This window comes from Terrapene carolina, unplaced genomic scaffold (assembly GCF_002925995.2).
Source record: "Terrapene carolina triunguis isolate 2854851 unplaced genomic scaffold, T_m_triunguis-2.0 Scaffold262, whole genome shotgun sequence".
NCBI classification, from domain to species: domain Eukaryota; kingdom Metazoa; phylum Chordata; order Testudines; family Emydidae; genus Terrapene; species Terrapene triunguis.
Window position 1 is genome coordinate 802010 of NW_020664613.1, and position 24905 is coordinate 826914.

The window sequence follows — 24905 nt, forward strand, 5'->3', positions numbered from 1 at the left end:
AGACATTTGCATGGCACTGTTGTAGCTGGCGTCACAAGATACTTACATGCCAGATGCGCTGAAGATTCATATGTCCCTTATTGCTTCGGCCACCATTCCAGGGGCCATCATGCATCCATGCTGATGACGGGTTCTGCTCGATAACGATCCAAAGCAGTGCGGACCGACACATGTTCATTTTCATCATCTGAGTCAGATGCCACCAGCAGAAGGTTGATTTTCTCTTTTGGTGAGTTGGGTTCTGCAGTTTCCGCATCAGAGTTTTGCTCTTTTAAGACTTCTCAAAGCATGTTCCACACCTCGTCCCTCTCAGATTTTGGACGGCACTTCAGATTCTTAAACCTTGGGTCGAGTGCTGTAGCTATCTTTAGAAATTTCACATTAGTATCTTCTTTGCATTTTGTCAAATTTTCAGTGAAAGTGTTCTTAAAATGAACAACATGTGCTGGGCCATCATCCTAGACTGCTATCACAGAAATATATGGCAGAATGTGGGTAAAACAGAGCAGAAGACATACAATTCTCCCCCAAGGAGTTCAGTCACAAATTTAATTAACGCATTATTTTTTTAATGAGCGTCATCAGCATGGAAGCATGTCCTCTGGAATGGTGGCCGAAGCATGAAGAGGCATATGAATCTTTAGCGCATCTGGCACAAATATCTTGTGACACCAGCTACAACAGTGCCATGCGAATGCCTGTTCTCACTTTGAGATGACATTGTAAGTGGGCGGCATTATTTCCCATAAGTGTAAACAAACTTGTTTCCCTTAGCGATTGGCTGAACAAGAAGTAGGATTGAGTGGACTTGTAGCCTCTGAAGTTTTACATTGTTTTGTTTTTGAGTGCAGTTATGTAACAAAAAAAAATCTACATTTTTAAGTTGCACTTTCACGATAAAGAGATTGCATTATGATACTTGTATGAGGTGAATTGAAAAATACTATTTCTTTTGTTTATCATTTTTACTGTGCAAATATTTGTAATAAAAATAATATAAAGTGAGCACTGTACACTTTGTATTCTGTGTTGTAATTGAAATTGATATATTTGAAAATGTAGAAAAACATCCAAAATATTTAATAAATTCCAGTTGGTATTCTATTGTTTAACAGTGGGATTAATCACGATTAATTTTTTGAGTTAATCACATGAGTTAACTGCGATTAATCGACAGCCCTAGTTTTTATACAAAAGGATCCATTCCTTTAGCAACTTACGGTCTAGGAATAGAACAATAAAAACTAAAAATACAAGAACATGGGAATCCATAAAGAGACTATTAGTTTTCTTAGTGTTCACTCATTCACTTAAAACAAAAAGGCAAGTTTTACATCGTTCTTGTTTTGATTAGGAAGCATCTGTAGCTACCCAGAATAGACTATGATTCCGCAGGCTGCTTTAGATATCCTAGCATATCAAATTCCATTGCATAGTCCCAAACAGATGTTTTCCACTTTCAAAAGTAACCATCTAATGTCAAGTCCATGATTCACACATCAGAATGTAAGGGCTCCAGTTCATTGCTCATAAACATAGGGAACCAGGTGGCAGATGCGCCATCAACCTCCTTAGCTCAAATAGTAAAGAGTCAGACGTTACAGAAGGCAGCATTACATCTTCACCATCTCCTTTCTCCATCACAGAGCTATTTTGGCTCTATCTAGCTGGCTATTAGACACTTGAATAACACTTCTGGACAAAGGAATGTGATATGTTAGACCCAGAGCATGCTAATGATATATTCATGTCCTATTATAGAGTTATTTCAGTATCAGAAGAGACCACACTGACAATGTTGCCATCATTTCTTAACAGCTGAGATACAGTTTGGACTTTGTAGGTCATGTTTTGAAGCCTCATTAATGTTTGCAAAAGTGCTTCTTTGAGAAAACTCCATAGCATCCTTGAGTCTAATAGATCCGTATTCTACACTCTGTACCTCAAGGTGGTGTTTTTCATTCAGAGATTCTGCCTCATTTGTCTCAGAGATCTTTTCACCATCTTCATCATCTTCACTTTCCTGCAATGAAGACAAGACAATAAGAAAAATTAACTGGACAAAATGAAACCTATTCTGATATCTCCTATAAGGAGACACTGACACTGATAGCAATGTGAGTTTTCTGTTACCTTGGGCTGAGTAGCTCCATTACATAAGATTGGGTTACTGTCTAACTGGCTGTAACTGTTATACACAGAAGTAACAGGAACTCTGAGAAAGGCCAGCACGATAGCTTGGAACTTGTTTTAAGTTTCTGAAGTAGTGATCGGTTCTGGAATTAAAAATGCTACAAGCCATGAAACATACTTAAAGTCTACCCTGAAAAGTAACTATGTAAAATCACCACCCTCTTACCGCTCTGCTCCGTGAGTTTATTCAGAAATAGGGTTACCAGATAGCAACTGTGAAAAAACGGGACAGAAGGGTGGAGGGTAATAGGCACCTATATAAGAAAAAGTCCCAAAAAACAGGACTGTCCCTTTAAAAACAGGACATCTGGTCATCCTATTCAGAAAGGGATCTATTTGCTTTAGTGAAAAAAAAGTAATTTTTACTACGTTTTTTATAGCTGTGCCAGTTCTGCAGAACATACAGCTCTGGCAAGGTGAGCTGGATTTTTTGGAGGGGTTGGGAGGGCACCCTCATGGGTCAGAATTGTTATGTTCCAGTTGCAAAGCCTCCTATGCAATCCTATTGTCCTCAAATTATGCCCTCAGTTTCCCTTATCAAGCTCACTAACAGGAATTAAATAGGTCTGCAGAGATGTACCTGAGGGCTTAAATATGAGGGGTTGCACAGATGGAAAGCACAGTGTTTGACTAGTGAAGAGACAGAAAGAACCAACTTGAATGGAAGATCTCAGGCTGAATTTGCAGAGCTGGAGATGAGATTTTTATATTTTTAACACCTGTAAAAACATATTTAATATGGAAATTATTGGTCTACAAACTGAAAACCCACAATGCCATTTTCACGCAAAGTAGGAGTGTAGCCTATAGGGATAGGTATTTGCTAGGTAAGGCATAGACATAAGTTAAGGCAGTAAAGCAAGGAGTTTATGGGCCACAGTCCGTAAGACAATAGCTTAGGTAAACAAGGAATAAGGCACCAAATCCTTAGCCTATGCAGTTAACCAGGAGTAACCCCAGATCATAAGAGAATGCTGTAATGACTAAACTGCTAACAGGTAACCATAAGATTCTAGTTTATACTGGTTTGGGATATTTTAAATTAGGAACATTCGCAGATGTCTGATCACAAGAGTGCCATGGTAACCAATTGATGTATATTCTAATTAAGCTTGAGGTAAAAGGCCTACTGACTTGTGGGACAAGGGCACCCCAACATTAGTAGGGTGAGGAAATACAAATAAGGACAAGGAAAGAAATCCCTACTGAATATGTGTTAGGCATAGTGGTGTCAGTGTAACACATTATAAAAGTTGTCTCCCAGCCTGTGTGCTTAGGAGGGGAGAGATGTAGCTCTTGGGCGGTGCCAGGATGATGACCACTGGAAATGGTGATGAGGAAGAAGATGATGGTGAGGCAGATAATGACTAACATTTCAGGTTGTTCTGCAACGGATGGTGTGAGTATATGGATGCTCAGATGCACATTCTGTATTATCTCTATCTTGCTGGGTTGGAATGTTTGTGACTTTGCTTACTGTATTAATAAAACTATCACATATACAGAAGATTTTCCATAAGTGTGAGTGTTGCAACCGTGTACATCAGAGTTCCCAACTGAACAGTAATTCTAATACTACTGGCCTTGATCTTGAGACAAGAACCTATCAAAGCTTGGGGTGCTAACTGGGAATTCTTAAGTAATCAAATTAATACACAATCCATAGATCAGGCAACAGGACCATCTTTTAAAGAATAAAGCTGACCCCAAGCAAGTATTTCAGATTTGTGGGGGTCTGTGGTGGATTTAGAATAAAAAAAATTGTGACTAGTCCTTCTTTCTAAAAGGACCAAACTCAAATTCTATATAAGGAAATCTCTGAAATTTGGGGGAGATTCAAAATACAGACCCAGGTCAAAATTTTGCAGCTTGGGCTCATCTCTGTTTACAAGAAGCCTTCAACCATGCAAAATTGTCTGAAAATGTGGTGGTGTCCTTATACATCCATTTCCACCATAATTCGAAAGGTTGTTTCTTGTAAAACTTTGTTGCCAGAACTCATCCAATTTCTGTGTCCTTAGCTGAATATAACATTTCATCTGCATGCTCGTTTGTACACAGCAGTTTCCTCAAGAAACAGACATGCCTTTGATCAATTTAACCTACAACAAAACAGCCATATATCACGGTGATCAGTAACCAGTTTTTCAACATATCAGGGCAGGGCAGGTCCTTTTGTTCCAAGTTTTGGAAGGAATGAGTAAGAGAACAATTGGAATTACACCACATTATTCAGTTGGAACAGTCTTCTGGACCACAAGCCAGCAATGCTAAGAGAAATATTTCAGTAGAGTAGACCTCTAGTGCCTTGTAAATAGCTGACGACAGAAAAAATAATACTAAAAATAGGAAGTTTTTGAAGGAGTTTGTGTTGTTCACACCCCAAGGCTTCTCCATGGTTTTGCTGAGTCCTCATGGAATTTTCATTTACTTCTCTATTCTAGGACCACCATTCAAACTTCTTCTGTTTAGGTGTTGCCAATACAGCACCTTGACTCAGTCCAGACAGGTGTGGCAACATTTTTCTCCAACACCCATCCCAACAGTGGTTTCTGAATCCGCTAACATGGAGTGATGTTAGAATGAATGACCAAACTTTCCTGCCACTACCAGGAAACATATCCAGATTGTCTTCGCAATGGAGCTCAACCGTGTCAACTCACAGAGTAAGACTCCGAAAGTCACTCTGGAAGAGAACTAATCCACAATACAAACGTTTAAAATCAAAACCCTGCAGCCTGAAAGTTTAATCACAGCCACTTCAATGTATATAGTTCATTCTGATGCCAGCACATCTCAAAGCTTTTCATAGGACCTGTATAGATCTAGTGACCTTAGTAAAGCTTCGAGGATCCCACAAGTGATCCACTGAAAAGATTTTAAATTACATATACAGAGAGAAAAAAAGAGAACACACATACACACAGGTTTGCTTAGATTGTAAATTCTATGGGGGGGGAGAGTCTTTGTTTTCTGTCTTGTTTGGAAGGAAGACTGTTGGTTCTTAATAATAAAACATGATAAATTAAGTGCCATATTTTTTGTTCTCCACTTGTTAAAAAGCTATGTATGCATTTCATTTACCTTCTTCTGTGTCCTGTAGTATTCATCTATTGCATATTGATATTTAGGTTCATTGAGTCCAAAGAGCATGGCAAGCTTCCCTCCGAGGAATTCGCAAGCTGAAAAGACAGGGAGGAGAAAGAATAACAGCAATTCTATCCCTTACATAAGAAAGAAGCTTGTATAGAGAGACACTTTATGTGGTGGGAGAAAAGAAATAGTTGTACACACTGACGTATATATGAACAAAAGGACAAGGGCTGTCTTCATCAGCTCAGGAAATACAAGTCCACTTTCAGTATGTCTAGTCCTCACTCCAGAAAACTACTTAATGGCTACCCATTTCAATCCTTTTCCAAAGAGCTGGCCAGCATTCCTGGAAATGATGTATGTCACTTATACCAGTTGCAGTCTGAGGCAGTTTCTTCCATACTGTATTTCAACTACACTTTGTGTAAACAAATTCAGCCTGGGTTGTTTTACACGTCAATTCACTCTCAAATAGTAACGAGGTCATAGACATGTCTTCTTTCCTTTCAGGATCTTCTTTCGACTTACGAAAGTCTCCCTTCCTCTTTATCAGAGAGAAGAGATGGATTTTATACCTCTTGTGTTTAGGAGGCTATTGATTTTTGAAGGGAAAAAAAAAAGTCATTGTGACTGCTTTCAGGTTCCACTTTTTTAGACTTAGCACTGGCTGCCTGGAGAATCACAATTTATCAAAATTGTATGTAATAATGTCAGTTGGCAGAGCTAGATTGTCCTAATCCATCTTTCTGCAGTATTATGCTTGTTAACCTGTCTTCACTCTGATCCATTTCTTTTCCTGGTGGCTTCAGTTTCTTGTCCCTCTGCCAATTTCTAATCTGCTTCAGTAGTTCTACCTTTATTTGTGCCCTGATTTTCAGTTGGTTATATCAGTCTGATCTGGAACGCTTAAGTATTTTTCTAAAGCCCAGGTAGATTTTGTCCACCCATTCTTTTACCTCCTGCCTTAAACTGCTGGGGCTGAAATTTTCCATGCCTGGTATCTGTCTCAAGCTGAAATTTTTGCAGAAGTTTCAACTAACATTATTGTCATTTCCAAGAATGAGGTTAGGAAAAAAATGTGTGTACTGAATGAGGCAAGGGTTTTGTGGGGAAAAGTAGTACACCTCTACCCCAATATAACGCGGTCCTCGGGAGCCAAAAAATCTTACCACGTTATAGGTGAAACCGCATTATATCAAACTTGCTTTGACCTTCGATTGGCAGACATCAATCCCCAGCTCTCTAGTCCCCAGCTAGTTTTCAGAGCTCTTACAACCCCTACTCTAGACTGAGGGGTGAGCGTGGCGGCAGCTGTGACCACAGCGGCTCTGAGTTACACAGCGGCTACCCCCGGGCTGTTTGCTGCAATCTCGCTCTAAGCAGGGAACAGGGAAGTCCTGTTTTCCCGCCCCTGGCGATCCCCCCACACAAGGTATTGGTCTCTGTCCTCTCTCCTCTCCCTGCTGGGTGAGGTGTCTCCTCAGTCCTGCCTCTCTGCTGAGGGCCGTGCCAGCTGGCTGCAGCCTTTGCTATGTGGGCAGCAGGGACCGTGCAGCCTGACTCCTCGATGGGGGAGTTGGGCCCTGTGGGGTGGGGTGAGGCTCGGGTGGGGCGCTGCGCAGGTGGCTCCCACTTCTCTCCTGCTGTGCCCTTCTGCTGCGCCCTGCCGCCACCGCCCCGGATCGCCAGTAGATGCGGGAGCTGGGTGAGGCTGGCCCTGCGGGCGGCCACTCCGGAAGCGTGTCTGATGTGGTGGCAAAATAACTCTCTGTGCAGGTAGAGACAGGTCCGCTCGGGTGTGCCAGAGCCTTGCCAAGGGGGGCTGATGGGCTGTTACCTAGAGGACTCCACTCCCGGCCGTCTCAGGCTGGCCGGTGTGTCCTGTACCTGTTCCCGCCTCTGATCGCTCACTGGGGTGGGTAGAGGGGGGTTGTTGGTTTGCGCACTGGGAGTTGTTAGCTGAACTGTGCTGCCAAGCAGTGCGGTTGTCTTTCTCTTAGCCAACAGTGGCGCAGCCCGGCCCCCCAGAGCGCTGCTTTACCGCGTTATATCCAAATTCGTGTTATATCAGGTCGCATTATATCGGGGTAAAGGTGTATGTGATCATGTAACTAAGAAGATTATATAATTCCTATGCACAAGGGGGCTAAATTAAAATTGCTCAGGCACCCTTAATGCTGGATTTCCTAGCTTTTGAGTGCTTGACTTTGAAACTTTAATGTTCTTTTAAGGTAGTTATTTTGGATGCAGTATTTGATATACTGTCACACTAGAAATGAAAAGGATACCTAGCATCTGCCAACTAAAATGACATACACAGAGGCTAGTGTTGGTTAAAACCATCACTGTGACAATGAAAAGCTGATTTAGTATTAGAGGGCTGAATGAAAGTGAGACCAGCTTCATGGCAGCAGACCCACAGGAAATCATCTGCCGTGGAGGTCATTTCCAATGAAACCTGCTCTTCTTCAGTAGCTGCAGCATGGCACATTGTGCTAGACATGTGGGTAGTACAAAAGTCAGAGTCCCCAAGGCTGCATAGCCAGATCATGACATACTGGTACAGCCATCAGGCTCCTGCCACTGAATTCAGGTTGCTCCATTAAGCATGCTGAGGCAGTCCCCACACTGGTGGGAGCTTCTTTCTTGTTGCTGGTAAGAAACTTATTTTTTAAAATGACAATGGCCTGATCCCAAATAATCTAACCTAAAGTATTTCATATTTAATAGTGTTACCTGGATGTCTATCTCCTTGAAAGAAAATACCTATATATCGAGAGAGAGATTTTTTATAGAATAGCAACACCCAGTTTTGAGAAAATACATGAAACAAATAAGATGGAGGAAAATGTTCTGGTTGTGGTCTTATATTTTAATAATATTTAACGGTAATTATATTCAACTCATCTAAAATAACCCTCCCATTGAGGCCAAAAAATATACCTACTAAAAAGTGAAGTTGTTGCGATTCGAACTGCCCACAGCCGCAGATAGAGCCCCCAGGAGAGTTTGGACTACAAAACAAGAACAAAAGAAAAACTTTAATTTTAGACATACAGAGCTGAACTAATCCATGGGGTCGTATCAGAGATTCATTTGGCCCATAATATTTGCCATATGCAAGGGCTCTCCCATTGTGTAGGGGAGAAAGCTAATTGTTTTCTTCAGTCTTTACAAAGGGTGCTGTTCAAGCTAGCTAGTCTCAGCTGATTTACAGCAAGTCTCTGTCTATTTACACTAGGGATACCAGTCTCAGCTGATTTACAGCAAGTCTCTGTCTATTTACACTAGGGATACAAGAATCACCAGTACAATGAACATGAGGAACATCTATACAATAGAACACAAAGGGTCCAATCCTGCAAAATACATAAACCTCTGAGGAACTTTGAACTCAATGGGACTTCCTCGTGTGAATAAAATTGTTCACAGGTTTGTATGTGCAGGATGAGACCAAAATACTAAAAATATTTAGAGATTTTTGACAGAAATAGACACATATGTAAATGTCAATACTTAGCCTAATATAATACATTACATTTTCAGAGATGTTTACAAACATTACTTATCCTCACTGTATCCCTGGGAGGTCAGTAACTTAAGGCTTATCTACATGGGGATGAATTAAAACAAATTAACTAAGGCCTTGTGTACATTCAGAAATTAGGTCCGTATAACTTCATTGGTCTGGAGTATGAAAAATCCACACCCCTGAATGACACAATTAAACCGACCTAACCCCTGGTGTAAGTGCCCTACTACACCAACATAACTCCACCTCCACGAGAGGGGTAGGGCTTATGTCGGTATAATTAGGGCGATGCAGTGTCTGTGTAGACAGCGTGTTCCTTACATGGGCTGTTCGCTGGCTTTCTTATCAATTTCATGGCTCCTTGCTGGAGCCGTGAAATTGACCAGAAAGTCCTCCCTGCTCCCACATAGGCTGCTGCCTGCTGGCACTGCCAGGGCCCCCACTCCAAGCCAGGCTGCTCCTGGGGTCCCAGTTCACAGCTGGGAGGCAAGAGCCTGGGCGGGCTCCTGACAGGGAGGTGAAAGCTGGAGGAATAGGAGAGCAGCCAGGCTCCCAGCAGGGAGCAGGGAACAGAGAGCTGGGTGGGAGGGGGGCAGCTGCAGGGAGCAGAGAGTCCGTGGGGCAGCCGGGCTCCCGGCAGGGAGCTGCGAGCAGAGAATGATTCTTGGTCAGTGGATGTAGTGTGGACATGAACCACCACAGTAATATATATATAAGTTGACTTCAGAATTTTTAGTGTAGACATGCCCTAAGGCCACTTTTCTTCTGAAGTAGTGTGCAAACAAGGGTTTAATATGCTTTAACTTCATAGCTTTATTTAATTAGTCTTAACTTTCCCCTAGTGTCCACATGTAGACCAGCCCTCAGTCTTGTTCTCATTTTAGAGATGAGGAAATGGATGTATGGCATTTAGGAATGGGTCACGGAGCGCCAGGAGACATGCTCCTGCATGTTTTTGCTTGGGGACATGAATTCCTTTTGGGTAGGTTTCTTCTCATCTCCTTGCTGCATCGTCACCACAAGATGCAGCTATCATTAGGTAGGGGTATAGCATAAGAGCCATGAATTTTTCCTCCTATTTTGATCTGCTTAACCACTACTCTCACATCAGCAGTCAGTCCCATGGGCATCAGGAATAAAGCACGTTAGCAGGAGAACTTGAAGAAGCTCGTACTGTTGCTATCCAAATTGTACTAAATCTGTTCTGTGACTGGTTAGAGAAGTCACAATATTTACAGAGAAAAAAAAAAAGAGGTAAGTGATTATCTACAGAGCTAGCTATTATGGCTGTGAAGGGTGCAGGGTTCTCTAACGTGCATAGAGCAGAAACACTCTTCCCCTCTTCCAGTCACCCCAGAGTTTCCTAAAAGCCAATAACGGGGCTCACTGTGTCAAGTGGCTGCTGCTGCTGCTGCTCCTCCTCCTCCTCCTCTTCTTCCGTACTGTACTCTTCCATGGTTTCACCATTTGCAAAGTAAATGATCCTCCTTGGAGACTTTGTTTCTCCCCGGTCTTTATCCTCCATCTCATTGTGCTGGAAGCCATCCTCCTCCTGCTCATCAGAAAACACCCACCAGGAGTGCCCTCTTAGTACACTGAATGGACAATGGACTGCATAGTGTTCAGCTTCACCTTAACTCTTAGATTAAGGAATGTCAGGACTGGGTTTGAGAATCTTATTTAAGCCCTCAAAAGGTATAAAGAGTCCTGCATATTTCAGTTTGGGGAAGAAGAAAGAGGTCCAGGGCATAGGCGGAGCTACAGCAACATGGCCTGTGTCATGACTGCTTCCAGCTCTTACAAGAACAGGTACAATTGTTGGTGTCTCAAACAGCTCTTCCATGGGTCTTCAAATGTCTGTACATGTTTTCTGTCATTGACTCAGAGTATACTACTACGATCTAATATGAGACACACTTCACAACAGCAAAACAAACAAATAAAAAGTGTCAGAAGGGCCAAATCATGGGACATGAATGGCGCTCAGCACCTTGCAAGATCACAGCCTAAATCAGAGGTGGGCAAACTACAGCCCCTGGGACCGTCTTGCCCGATCCTTGCACTCCCGGCCGGGGAGGCTAGCCCCTGGCCCCTCCCCCACAGCCTCAGCTCGCTGTGCCGCCAGTGCTCTGGGTGGCGGGGCTGCGAGAGCCGCTGGCTGTAGTGTATTAAATGGCTCCCCGTAGGAATGTGCTACTTATGGAGCACCAGACCCGCAGCCGTTAGTAGCACATTCCTATGGGGAGCCATTTAATACACTACACCCACCCTCCATACACTTTTGGAACCTTGATATGGCCCTCAGGCCAAAAAGTTTGCCCACCCCTGGCCTAAATGAACAATTTGCAACTTACTACTGTGCAATTGAATAACAAGGCAATACTATTTATATAGCACCAAAAAGTGCACTGAGGGCTTCAAAAATAGGGATGACAGGTCCCCCCCCTCTCCAAAGAGCATCACAGATCCAATGGGGGAGAATCATGATTTCCTTTTTCCACAATTCCTATTCTTTTTTTCTTTCCTTTCCCCTTCTGCCCAATTTTTATTAGCGTTTGCCTTTTAAATTGCTTAACTTGGGCCCATTTGGGTTTTGTCTGGGTAAGGACTACAGCAAAACGGACAATGCATACATCTTTTTAAAGTTTATCCTTTCATAATTTCAAATTTCAACAACAGCTACATAAAATATAATCTAGAGTTAAGAAGGCAAATAAGTATGAAGTAACTATGGAGAAACCCTTAAGATAATAAATTTCTTAAACTACTTATGCTCTTAGCCCAATGGTGTACCATCATTTTATTTTTAATTTCTTTGATATTTTCCCTTCCAATATCTAGCATTCTTCAAAATAAATATCTTACTTCAAGTCAGACAGGAAAAGTTACTTATATATGCTACCTGCTACTATGTTTTCCCCATTCCATTCCACTAATCAATTTCGAATCAGTCATAACCAACAAGACAATAAGATCAATACTTTAACATTCCAAAGACAGAATAAATATTAGTTTACAGTGTTCTCCTTATGCTTGAAGGAGAACACTGGTGGGATCAAATACTGCAAATACATTGCTGAAATATATAAATGTGTGAAATCTCTAGCCAACAATAGATCAAAAGCAAATTCACCTGGAGAATCTCTCTGGTATCTTCCATCACTTGAAGTTGTAGTGCAAAAGCTGATTAAGTTGTTTCCAAGACAAGGAAGGGAAAAAACCTAGAATCATGACACTTAGTGATCATGTACGTAATTTGTGCATGGAAAAAAAACCCCACTCTGTAGCATTGGCAGCAGCTCAGGTCTAGAGGCAAGTCAAGGAAGGTAAACTCAGTGCTCCAGGATGCAACTATCTGAAAGGACTGGGCTGTGTTTGAATTGTGGGCAGGACCTTTTTATTTGCATGTTCAGCAGAGTTAAGATGACTGGTTGGGGTGGCAAAAGGAATGTGGGGAAGGACATGGACATTTGCTTGTAGATACCCGGCGGGGGGAGGGGAGGAGGGGGTGTTGAAAACCCTGCAAGCTGGTTGTTTTTAAAGCATATCACATTTCTTGAGGACATTTTCAGCATTCTGCTTCCCTTGGGTTTTGCTTAATTTATGAAGTGAACTTTGACTTTACTAAGGCTAAGTCACAGGTGTAATATTTACTTTTTCCAGCGAAGTGAAGGAACCAAACACGCACCCGCAAACACAAATATTTCCTGCAACTGGTATGACACCTACTGGCAGTTTGGAGGAATAGGTCCATACATTAGCAACTGCTAAACAACTTCGTAGCAGAACTAGCCAATCATCAAAGGAAAGCTAATAAAACAGATCAATGCAACTTATCTGGCATCTTTGGTATTGGAACAACAGAGGAGGCTGCAGATGTGGGTGAAACTGGGCCTACTACTAGTTAGGAAGTACAATTTCTTCCCCTGTTCCAGGTACCTACTGACGTAACCTGCCCAATAGCAATACTGAAGTACCAAATCACCTTATCAGTTAGGCGTATGCATGTGGCATTCTTTATCTTCTCAGAGTGTTAAGAATGTTCTGTATGTTTTCAATTTAGTGCAAATGCAATAGCAATACTCATTTTAATTTATTCAAAGAGAAATATTCCCTACTACTATAATTATTTGAAATCCAAAGCCAAAAAAGGGACAAGTCTTAGATGGACAAAAGTTAGAATACAAATGATAAACTACTCAATGTTCTAGAGTGTGCAGTCACAATTTTCAGACCAAATATGTGGTTGGTAAGTGTCGTCTTTTTTTTTTTTTTTAAAGTGAAGTACCCAACTCTTTCCTCAATTTACTCTGTTCACAGATCAACCAGTGAGTCTCACCTCAAATATTAGGCCATAGCCCCTGAAGGTACTAGTATCAAGCAGGGGAGAGATTGTGCACATGAAAGACCACAGTCCTGGGTCCCTCAGATGCCCAGTGGAATCCGCAGACAGACATTCTCAAGAGCATGATTGGCACTGAGAGGGAATACGTGAAATCAGAATATACCCTAGAGGCTATTGTGAGCTACTTACACCAAAAATGGCATGAATAGTCTCAAGATGAGTACTGAAAGATAGCCTACAGTTGCTGTGCAAAGTCCCTAACAGTCATCTTGAATTTATGTTCCATGAGTTTCTCATCCTATTCTCTCAATGCCAAAAACACCTCATGTTGGCATTTCGCCCCAGCAATGCAAATCATTAGGGACAGAGTAGAAATGCAAGGAATAAGCATTAGCAGGATCTATGTTAACTCTTCAGCTTCAGAGACTTTAGATTCCTTCTATCCCCATGTTTGGTATCACCACAAATATCCTCCAGCCTAGAGGGGCAGAATAAGTCTTCCTCCAGATTCCCCCCTGAGCCGCATTAAGCTAGGTCAGGAGTAGCAGGTAATAATGTTAAAAGCATATGAACCTCTGCTCTCTCCCCTGCTCCCAACTCAGAATTGAAAAGGGAAAACAAGACAAGAAAATTTGGGTAGTAACGCAACTGGGTCTTTGTGATCTTGCAATAAGGCTCTAAATATGACCACATCAAGAGCAGAGACTCCATTTGGACGCAGACCAGGACCTGAGATTACATCTTCAAAGCACCTAGCTAGAATGGTTCCCAATAACCTATTATGTAAAGCAGAGGCAGGCAAACTTTTTGGCCTGAGGGCCGCATTGGGTTTCAGAAATTGTATGGAGGGCTGGTTAGGAGAGGCTGTGCCTCCCCAAACAGCCAGGCGTGGCCCGGCCTCCGACCCCTATCCGACCCCCCCCGCTTCTTGCCCCCTGAAAGCCCCCCCGGACTCCTGCCCCATCCAACCCCCCCGTTCCCTGACGGCACCATGGGACCCCTGCCCCATCCAACCACCCCTTTTCCCTGTCCCCTGACTGCCCCCAGAACCCCTGCCCCTGACTGCCCCCCGCCAGCCCATCCAACACCCCCTCTCATTCCTGACTGCCCCCTCCGGGACCCTGCCCCCATTCAACCCCTGTGGTCCCCGCCCTCTGACCACCCCGACCCCTATCCACAGGGCTGACGAGAGGGGGGGGGAAGCCAGTACAAATTACCAGGGCCCGGCGGTCCGGAAGGGGGCCCGGCTTCCCCCCCCCCCCCAATCGGGCCTGTTTAGCCGGTCCGCCCTTGCTGGGGGGCCCAAAAAATTTTTCTCACCGGGGCCCGAACCCACTCTCGGCGGCCCTGCCTATCCATACTCCCACCCCCGACCACAACCCCGAACTCCTCTGCCCTCTCTCCAACACCCCCTGCTCCCTGCCCCCTTACCGCGCTACCTGGAGCACCAAGACAGGCAGCCACGCCACCACGCAGCACAGAGCACCGGGTCAAGCCGGGCTCTGCAGATGCGCTGCCCGGCAAGAGCTCGCAGCCCTGGTGCCCAGAGCATTGCACCAGCAGCAGAGCGAGCTGAGGCTGCAGGGGAGGGGGAACAGCAGGGGAGGGGCCGGGAGCTCGCCTCCCGGGGCAGGAGCTCAGGGGCCGGGCAGGAGGGGCCCGCGGGCCGTAGTTTGCCCACCTCTGGTGTAAAGGATCAGAACAGTCCATGTCATAGACATTAGTGCCATGATTAATAAAAGGCAACCTGGAACCTTGTCTGCTTCTGAGGGTACGTCTATACTTACCCTCCGGGTTCGGCAGTAAGCAATCGATCTTCTGAGATCGATTTATCGCGTCTTGTCTAGACGCGATAAATCGATCCCGGAAGTGCTCGCCGTCGACGCCGGTACTCCTGCTCCACGAGAGGAGTATGCAGAGTCGACGGGGGAGCCTGCCTGCCGCGCGTGGACCCGCGGTAAGTACCTTGTAGTTCGAACTAAGGTACTTCGACTTCAGCTACGTTATTCACGTATCTGAAGTTGCGTATCTTAGTTCGAACTGGGGGGTTAGTGTGGACCAGCCCTTAGAGACAATCAGTATGTAAGAACCTGAGAGCCTAATCAGGAACTTTAACATCCTAGTCCAAATGCTAAGTTAGAGCCTTACAACTTTTCTGCTTTTGCCACTGCTGGCACCAGAAGTGGGGGAAAAAAATCAAGTGTGGAATTTGGAAAGCATGCAATGTACATTTATGCCTGTTAAGAAATGAAGCAGCATATCAAGAATTGCATTAATAGTTTATTTTATACATACAGTAGACAATACATTTTAATTTTAATGTTTTCCCATGAAATCTCACTAGTATCAGACTGCAGCAATCAGTACAACAGAAACAAAAATAAAGGAGTATTTACAAGCACACTGTACAGTACTGAAAATGAATGACTAGAGTTTCTAAAGTGCAAAGTTGGCTATACAATACTGTACATAAACAAGTATCTGCTTTCTTTCTTAGATTATGCACAGGTATTGTATTGTCATGGTATATCAGCCAATTAGTCATACTAAATACATAAATGGACCAAATCCTGCACTTGGATGCACATACAAGACTCCAATAGAAGCCCATGAGAGATGGGCATGCACATTCAAGGACCTGATTTAGTCCTTTGGATGTAAAGAGTGTTACGTGCTAAATGATTACATTTCATATTAACCTAGTAACGTGGACAATGGAGTGAGACACACATCATAAGTGTATTAATTGCATTTAGAATTATTTTTCTATAAAGGACATGTTTTGCTTTAATTATTAAGCTATTATGAGCCCTCGTGCTAAATATTTTAAAAGGACAAAAACACCAAGAGCCTGATGTTCAGCTAGTACTCTAGTGTCTGCCTTCTTTGTGGCTGCAAATTTTGCCTCCACTGTGAAGTGCAAGCACACGTATCAAGTCAGATATCAGACGTTTACATCAACTTTTTTTTCTGGGTGTAATTAAATGTAAAATTGCACCCACAGACGGAGGCCATCACTAAACCATGTCCTCACTGTAAGAAGGGAGAGGCCTACTAATGCTGATGTTAATAAATATTAAAAAGTCACCTTATGAAATACATTATCTTTTAAAAAATTACTAAAGGAAACCTTAGCAGAAAGAAATTTATTATATACACATATATGTGCAGACCGACTGAAGCCCCCCAATTAGGCTTTCTAAATGCTTAAGCAAATGGAATAGTTAACTCAAAGAATGGAGTGTCTGTATTTAAATACCTTAACAAAATTGCCCGCTTCATAAGAACTCAAAAGGGAATCACCCGTTACAGAATAGCATCCTCTACTTATTTTCAGATTAAAATGTCTACATTCCTTGCCAAGGTAGGCGAGCTAATATCTTTTATTGGACCAACTTCCGTTGGTGAGAGAGACAAGCTTTCAAGCTACACAGAGCTCTTCAGGCTGGTAAAGGTACTAAGAGTGTCACAGTATTTAGCTATGACACTCTTACTTTCTGAAGAAGAGCTCTGTGTAAGCTCAAAAGCTTTGTCTCTCTCACCAATGGAAGTTGGTCCAATAAACGATATTACCTCACCCACCTTGTCTCATTATCCCGGGACTGACATGGCTATAACAATATTCCTTGCCCACAAGCAAGACTACTTGTATTTTAAAGCCTATGGTATGTAGTGAGTAAACAAAAGTAAATCTTGAGAAGCAACAAAGTTTAAGAGCACAAACTCATTCTTTTAATCAGTTTTTAAAGCAACTATCTTGTGGTTACTGAAAACAGCTACAGCCTGGGACCAGCACAAGGTTACAACCTGGCTTATGTAATGCCATTATTTAACACTTGAGTTGTACACAGCCAGCAAACATTTACAGTGAATTTAAATCAAACAAGCCACTTAGTTCCAGAAAGTAGGGGATAATACAATGCCAGGGTCCAAATGCCAGTAAATATGTAAGTTCATAAAATAAGCTTTTGGAAGGTTTTTTGGGGAAGATCTGGTCAATGGTTACACAAAAACTAGAGATTTGGATTTTAGGAAGAAACTTATATGCTACAGTACACATGGTCAAATGCACCAATGCAGGTGCCTGAACACACATGTGCAAGAAAATAAAAACAGTTAGGCGAATCTGTGCAATAGTCAGCAGCAGGGATTAAGAGAAAACTGTGTTTTATTAAATCTTAACTTTAATTAGAGGAGATAAAATTGTCAGTCAGTAGAAAAATGCCTCCGTACCGGTTATTAAGAATAAAAGAGTAAGAGTACATACTGCAAATTTAGGACTGGGAGCATGGAGCTACATCAGCTTCTTATCCTTTAGTAAAATGAAAGCCACGTAACTGCAAGGATAGAATATACTTTAAAAGAACAGGATTTTGTGGCAACAATACATACTTCCTACCTCCATTCTCCACCTTCAACTCCTTCACCACTACCAGTGTGGGAAATCCTAAAATGGCCCCTATAATTATTTAGGAGACCAGAAGTTTCTCATCAGTAAATGGTGAAACCTTGGCCAAACATACTCAGTTCCCTTCCTTCAAAACGTGGGATGCAACAAGAAAAAAGTGGAGAAGTTGTGAGAGAGAAATATCTATCCAGGTACTTACAGCCCTGCCCCCTGCCCCAAAACATCTAAACACCTCAAATAGTTAAAAACATAAATGATCTTGTCCTTTACAACCTGTAAGAGAAATAGTTTGATTAGTTTATAGGGACGTGTGTATAGAACTGATTAGGAGAAAGGTAAATTGAAGAAACGAGTTTTGCATCTGATCTGTCCATAGTGGTTAGCACCACAATCATTCCTATATCTTGTGGCAATGAGTTGCCTGGTCCAGTCCAGTTTCTGTGAAAGTTCGGTTTCCCAACTTCATAAATTGCCTCTGATTGGCCAACAGCTTCTTTGTTCCAGCTGTTGTGGAAAGTCACGATCTGCCAGGTAGCTACATCCAGTCTCACAGAAGATTCTGAATATCAAGACAGAGTCATTGAACTGGTCTCTGTATTGAATGGAGACAGCAGAGCACTGCAGCATACTTTCCTTGTAACCTGCGATGCTAACCACATGGGTTGCTGTGCTTATTATCAGCTGATGCTTTTTCAAGGTATGTAGCTTTATTCTTAGGTGTAATGACTTGCAAAGCTCAAGCCTAGAAGACATACATACAACACATGGATCACTGTGACTGGGTGTTTGCCAGACAATCTTCTGACCAGTTACAAATGAAAATAGATGTTTTTGTTGTCACAGTTCTATTGAATTCATTACTGCTGAATGCCCATAGGACACCAAGGCTGCAAACTAACTTGTCTGAGAGTGTAAGTCCGCAATAGTGGGGAAAGTTATAGAAACACCAAGTTCTTCAGAGCACTTCCCTCTTCCAATCAGCCTCAGTCTTGCCTGGGGTCATTTTTTCCACAGCTGCTCTTTATCAAGGTGCTGTTTTCAGCTAGCAATTAAGGAAGCTGGGAGAAGATGCCATTTATGTTTGAGGTAAAGGAGATCTAGAGCTGGGTCTCCTTTGTGCTGAAACGCCAGCAATACTCATTGTCTTAGTTATAGGATGCCATTGACAGAGCAGGTATTACCCAATTGAAAATACAGCACATTAATTACAGCTAAATGCATTCATCTGAGTTCTACGAAGCCACTGAATTTTAAGTACCCATAATTCACTCATTCTGGACCCTGCACAGTATTAAACTCTGAAAAAGTCTGGAAGTCTGACACCATGATATATTCATTTTAAGATCTTTTCCACTTACTTGCTTACTCATACTCCCATGCCACCACCAGACTCCCAGTTTGAGATTAAAAGGCTTCAAAGTAAGCAGATGGATAAAATAAAAAAGCTACAGAGGAAGCAGGTTACTATGAACTTGGGTATAGGGAAACCTGATTTAAAGTGAAGTAGAATGGAGTGTCCAGTTGTTTCAACTGAGTATAAACTGCATTCTGATTATGGAGAAATTCTGCTTCTGAAGAAGTATAGTGAATTGACTTCACTATAGAAGTTTCCACATGGATAAAACCCAGCTGAGAATTACTTTTCTCATTTATCAGAAACAGAATGGGAATGAGACAGGGTTTTAAGCCTTTGTGACAAACATGACTAAAAGATTGCTTCTGGCAAATTTCCAGTTGTATCTTTTTTGTTCTGGGCACTTAACACTATAAGTAGTATGTAAAGAATTAAATCTCATGGAAAGAAATCATATCTTTAACTTTACCACCCTTTCCTATGGTGGGAAATACTAACTTCAGTATGCTATTCTCGGTATAGAAGCTAACCTGAGAACCACCACCTAAACTTAAAACACTTTCTATAAGCATGTGGACATTTGAGCTCATTCTGAGGTCCCAACTAAAACAACAAAAAGCATGGCTATAAATAATTTCATTTATAAATCCAGCCACATTCTCAATGAAGAGACTTCTACTAAACATAAATCAGTAAATTAATCTTTAGGATTAAGAAGAATTAGAAAAGGGGATCTGAAATGAAAGCCCCAGAGTTCATTAAATACAACTTGTAGAAGGAATTCAAAGCACTTATGGTGTTTAAGAGATCTGGCATCCACTGTCTTTTTGAGGCTTTATATCTGGTTCTTTCAGAGGTTTCACTTCTTCCTCTGGTTTTGGCTTAGCCTGCAGACAAAAAAGAGTTTGAAAAAGATGAATTAAAAGAATCATGGGGTCCACACAATGTTCATATTATAGGTTTCAGCAGCGAGGCCATGCAGAGTTTAGATATACTTGTCCACTAGTCTTCTCTATTCTGCCAGCTCAGGGCTTTCTGGCTTCTCTAACACAAAAATGTTAAATCTGCTGTATTTCATGATGGCTTGAAATGGACAGCAGAGAATGGACTAAACTAAGTTCATCCAATTTACTGCACCTACTTTAGAAGTACAGCTGCAGTGAGTTTGAAGGCCATTGCCTTCTTAACGACATGACCCTTAAATTCTATCTTAAGAAATGCAGACAGGCAGATTAATAATACTACCACCTAACTCCTATATTGCACTTTTCATTCAGAGACATCAAAGTACTTTACAAAGAAGGTCAATGTCATTATATGAGCCAAAGACAACCAGGAAACAATGTGGCTTCTAGGCTCTGGACTAACAGAAGTTGTTCAATGAGGAGAGCAGGTAGCTGGGAGCTTGGATTGTTGACCTATGACTGACTCACGGTGTGCCTTTTTTGAAGTGGGAATTCCACCATCTACCTCACAGGGGTGTGGCAAGCCTCAAATGAAGAGTACTATAAAAACGCAAAATAGTAAGGACTGGCGGAAGGGTATGTTAGATAGTTGGTACCATCCTGTCCTATGATGCTCTTTAGCAATACCTCAAGCTACTAAAAGCAGATGCATTAACATTCTGTGCCCACATATACAATTTTTATTTATTTAATTACATTAGGAGCTAATGCCATGGGACAGTCTAAAGTACCTCAGTACCTCACCAACTTCACTGAATTTAACCTCAACACTCCTGAGGTGTCCCAGCATTACTCCAGATTTACTGATGGGGACGCTATGGCACAGTGATTTGCCTAGTCACATAGTAGAACCAGGAATAGAACCCAGGTTTCCCAATTCCCCTGCACAGAGCCTACACCTCAAGACCATCTGTGTTTGCTCTATTGAGCAGGATATGGCAGAAGGCACTGGTGGAAAAGAAGAGTGCCAACTCTCTACTACGTGTGGGATAAAGCTGATGGGAGGGAGAGGAGGAAAAACGTTAAGTAAAATATTCTTACACTGTCATCCTTTGGCCTCTTGGTGAGATCAAATGCAGCAAGTGTTTCAGGGGTCCAGTGTGCATGCAAGGCAGGAAATTCAAAAAGGATGGGTTCTACCAGGCCATAGTTCGCCTTCAGCTCCAGCTGAGGAGCCTCAGGTGGCACTTTCTGAAAGTAACTAAGACAGAATTTAATATTTTAAAAACACAGTAAACAAAGATTTGCAGTTAGTTTATTTTTCTTCACTTTTGGGAGTAACCTGGCCACTCCCAAAGGCACCACACTATTACTGCTGAAGTAGTCCCATTTTATTTAAGAGTCTTAATGCTGGTATTATGAAAACGTGTTCAGTGCAGCAGGTTTCCGTGATGCTTCACAAGAACAGACAATTTCCTATTTGTGTTTCCTCCTATCTCATAGAACTGGAAGGGACCATTGGCTACCTTCGTCATTTCCATCTGATAACAGATTGGTTTTCTCCCCTTTGTTTTGGCGGAAGCAGAGATAAATGCTGTTGTTTCAATTTACAGATACTTAAAATAAAAATCCAGATTAGGGTTAGCAACGCTTTAGGAGAAAAGGGAAGAGGCAGAGGCAACAATTTTCCTCAATCTCCCTGTCAGATGCTTGGCATGTCAGCATGCACTGATGCTGGCAACACTGCAACCACCAGAGAGCCCTGCTAGATCACAAAACCTGAAACACAGTATTTTTATATATATCTTTTGCAAAGTCACACCACGCAATAGAAACTGCCACTTACCTTATGCTCAACACATATCGTGTTTATGCTCGAGCAGAGTTCTGTGACTATTTCTCTGTCATCAGTATGGCATGAACAACATCTCAGGGAACAGACCCTGGGCATCTGACTTTGGGTTTTGTTGTTTTTTTAAAGGGACATGCCATCAGACTTCTATGAATCTTTTTATATACTACTGTTACAAGTCAGAAATACAATTCATGTAACTGAAGTTGATTAGCAAAAAACATTTCTCTATTTTTAGTTTACTGTGTTATTTGACAGTACTTGTGTTCTATGATTGGCAAGGGGATTCAGGGGCTGGTGTAGTTCTTGTAACTATTCTGAACTCACTAGATTCAAAGTTGATGTCCTTTCAAGAATAAGTTTATAAATCGGTTAACTGAATGCCCTATTTACCAGAGTTACTTGGGGCACTTGGCAATTAACAGGCCACACAGCTCAGGCAATATTACTGATTTACTTTAGAAAAGCCAGCAAAGGAAGTACAAATATAAATTTTTATGTAGGTCCTACAAAAACAATGGCTAAGTTTAAGAAAGTCACAAGCAAAGACAAGATTCAAAGTTTACTTATATTACAGACACATGAAGAAGGTAGACACTCTTCCAGTTTCTTTAACACACTGAAGCAAATTCTTTATTAAGGGAAAAATTGTTCTTTGTAAAGTTTACAATCTAACTTTAAAAGTAATAATAAATGAAGGATTAAAAAAAAAAAAAGAAAACCCCACATCTGTGTAAAGTAGTGTACCAAGTAAGGAATATATACTTACATGAATCCATTTTCTCTCTGACATTTTTCTAGGGTATTCTTAACCAGACTTCCCAGTTTCCTAAAGAAGAGGTGGCCAGAGGGTTTGGCAGTAGTCCCAGGCCCTTTTGTTTCACCATATTCTTTGCATAATGCTTCAGCCTTGACAAAAACTTCACAAAAAAGCAATGTGAAAGTTACAATTGTCATAAAACTGCACTTATCTCTTACTTTAATTGTAACAGACCCAGTAATCCCTCTAGGATTCTGATTAGATAAAGCAGAAGCAGCTGGTTTCAGGGTGACTCCTCCAACCATGGCCAAACATCGGTATAGTCAGTAAAAGAGGTAGACAACTTTTTGGGTGGGGAGGACAGAGAAGTATTCTTATTTGCAGAGACAAGTAGAAGTGGAACTGTAAAACAAGAACTGGAACTACATAGCCACGGAACTGAACATAGTCCTGAAAGAATTCAGGGACAGACTAAGGGGAACACCACTGTGGGTGTCTGGTATCATAATAAGCCAAGCACATTAAAGAAGCCTGAAATGTACAGTTGTGCCCTGAGGGACCAAGGGAAAATTCCAAGAAGGATGCTTTTCTATGACTCTCTTGTCTGCTTAGCCTGTCAGAGGGGAAGAAAGTGCTCTCTAGAAATGCAAGACTCACTTTAATAAAGCTAATCCAAAGTGAAATTGCTCTCTCCAGTCATGGGAGCTTAAATAATGCCTTCATTTATATGACTGAGTATTAACTCACATTTTTATAATATTACCATTAGTCCCTTGATACAAATATTTTAGATCATAGAATCATAGAAATGTAAGGCTGGAAGGGACCTTGGGAAGTCATCAAATCCAGCCCCCTACGCTGTGGAAGGACTTAGTAAACCTAGACCATCCCTGACAGGTACTTGTCCAACCTGTTCTTAAAAACCTCCAGTGATGGGGATACCACAACCTCCCTTGGAAGCCTAGTTCAGAGCTGAACTACCCTTATAGTTAGAATTGTTTTCCTAATATCTAACCTAAGTCTCTCTTGATACAAATTAAGCCCATTACAGTTCTTGTCCTAGCTTCTGTGGACATGGAGAACAATTGCTCACAGTCCTCTTTAGAATAGTCAACATATTTGAAGACAATTATCAGGTCCCCCCCGCCCTCAGCCTTCCTTTCTGAAGACTAAACCAGTTTAACCCTTCCTAAACCTTTTATCATTTTTGTTGCTTTCCTCTAGAGTCTCTCCAATTTGTTCCCATCTTTCCTTAAGTGTGGTGCCCAGAACTGGACACAGTACTCCAGCTGAGGCTGCACCAGTGCTGAGTAGAGCAGGATAATTACCTCCTGTGTCTTACAAAAGACACTCCTGTTAATTCACCCCAGAATTATATTAGTCTTTTTTACAGCTGCATCACACTGTGGACTCATATTCAAATTGTGATCCACTATGCCACCCCTCCTAAACGATCCTTTTCAGCAGTACCATGACCTAGCCAGTTACTTCCCATGGTGTAACTGTGCATTTCCTTCCTAAGTAAAGTACTTTGCAATTGTCTTTGTTAAATTTCATCTTGTTGATTTCAGACCAATTCTCTACTTTGTCAAGGTCATTTCAAATTCTAATCCTGTCCTCCAAAATTCTAACAACTCCTCCCAGTTTGATGTCATCTTCAAATTTTATATGTGGATTCTCCTCTCCATTGTCCAAGTCATGAATGAAAATATTAAATAGTACTAAACCCAGGCCTCACCCCTGCAGGACCCCTCTAGATACACCCTCCCAGCTTGACAGCAAACCATTGATAACTACACTTTGTGCATGGTCTTTCAGCCAGCTGTGCACCCACCTCATAGTAATGTCATCTAGACCACATTTCCCTCCTTCCCTTATGAGATTGTCATGTGGGACTGTGACAGAAGCCTTACTAAAAATCAAGATATATCACATCTACTGCTTCCCCCATCCGCTAGGCCAGTAACCCTGCCAAAGAAGAAAATTAGGTTGGTTTGAAATGATTTGTTCTTTACAAATCTATGCTGGATATTTCTTATAATCCTATTATCCTTCAGGTGCTTACAAACTGATTGTTTAATAATTTGTTCCAGTATCTTTCCAGATATCTAAGTTAGGCTGACTGGTCTATAATTCCCTGGATCCTCTTTGTTCCCTTGTAAAGATAGGTATTATGTTTTCCCTTCTCCAGCCCTCTGGGACCTCAACTGTCCTCCATTCTGAGATTGCTTCAGCTAGTTCCTTAACGACCCTAAGATGAATTTTATCAGGCCCTGACAACTTGAATACATTTAACTCAGTGGTTCTCAACCTGTGGCCCATGGGCCGCTTGCAGCCCAATCGGCACACAGCTGCAGCCCATATGACATCCTCAGGGCCATATAGGTAGTATTGGATGCAGCCCACAATGGTAAATAGGTTGAGAACCACTGATCTAACTTATCTAAATGTTCTTTACCTTGT

The 24905-nt window shown here is 42.0% G+C and overlaps 2 protein-coding genes across 4 annotated transcripts in view; both read right to left on the minus strand.

The window, feature by feature from the left end:
• Positions 1-1574: 1574 nt before the first annotated feature.
• On the minus strand, positions 1575-12106 carry FAM177B (family with sequence similarity 177 member B). The gene is made up of 5 exons (XM_026657679.1): positions 11952-12106; positions 10206-10370; positions 8234-8300; positions 5278-5375; positions 1575-2023 (listed from the first exon to the last, which is right to left on the minus strand). The coding sequence occupies exons 1-5, from the start codon at positions 11976-11978 to the stop codon at positions 1805-1807; spliced, it is 576 nt and encodes a 191-aa protein (XP_026513464.1). The 5' UTR covers positions 11979-12106; the 3' UTR covers positions 1575-1804.
• Positions 12107-19194: 7088 nt separating this feature from the next.
• BROX (BRO1 domain and CAAX motif containing) overlaps positions 19195-24905 on the minus strand; it is a 22532-nt gene continuing 16821 nt past the window's right edge. For all 3 annotated transcript variants that reach the window (XM_026657675.2, XM_026657676.1, XM_026657677.1), the window contains exons 11-13: positions 22452-22602; positions 20932-21091; positions 19195-19812 (exon numbers count right to left, since the gene is read on the minus strand). In XM_026657675.2, the coding sequence (XP_026513460.1) occupies positions 19726-19812; positions 20932-21091; positions 22452-22602 (398 nt within the window). In that variant the 3' untranslated portion in view covers positions 19195-19725. The remainder of the gene's footprint in view (positions 19813-20931; positions 21092-22451; positions 22603-24905) is intronic.

Bases quoted from the DNA above. Each gene is read 5' to 3' on its own strand.
- FAM177B (XM_026657679.1), bottom strand. From the start codon at position 11,978: ATGGAAGATACCAGAGAGATTCTCCAG. The intron at 10,371-11,951 runs GTGAATTTGCTT...TCTGATGAGCAG, and splicing joins ATACCAGAGAGATTCTCCAG to GAGGAGGATGGCTTCCAGCA. The intron at 8,301-10,205 runs GTGAGCCCCGTT...CTTGTTTTGTAG, and splicing joins AGCAGCAGCCACTTGACACA to TCCAAACTCTCCTGGGGGCT.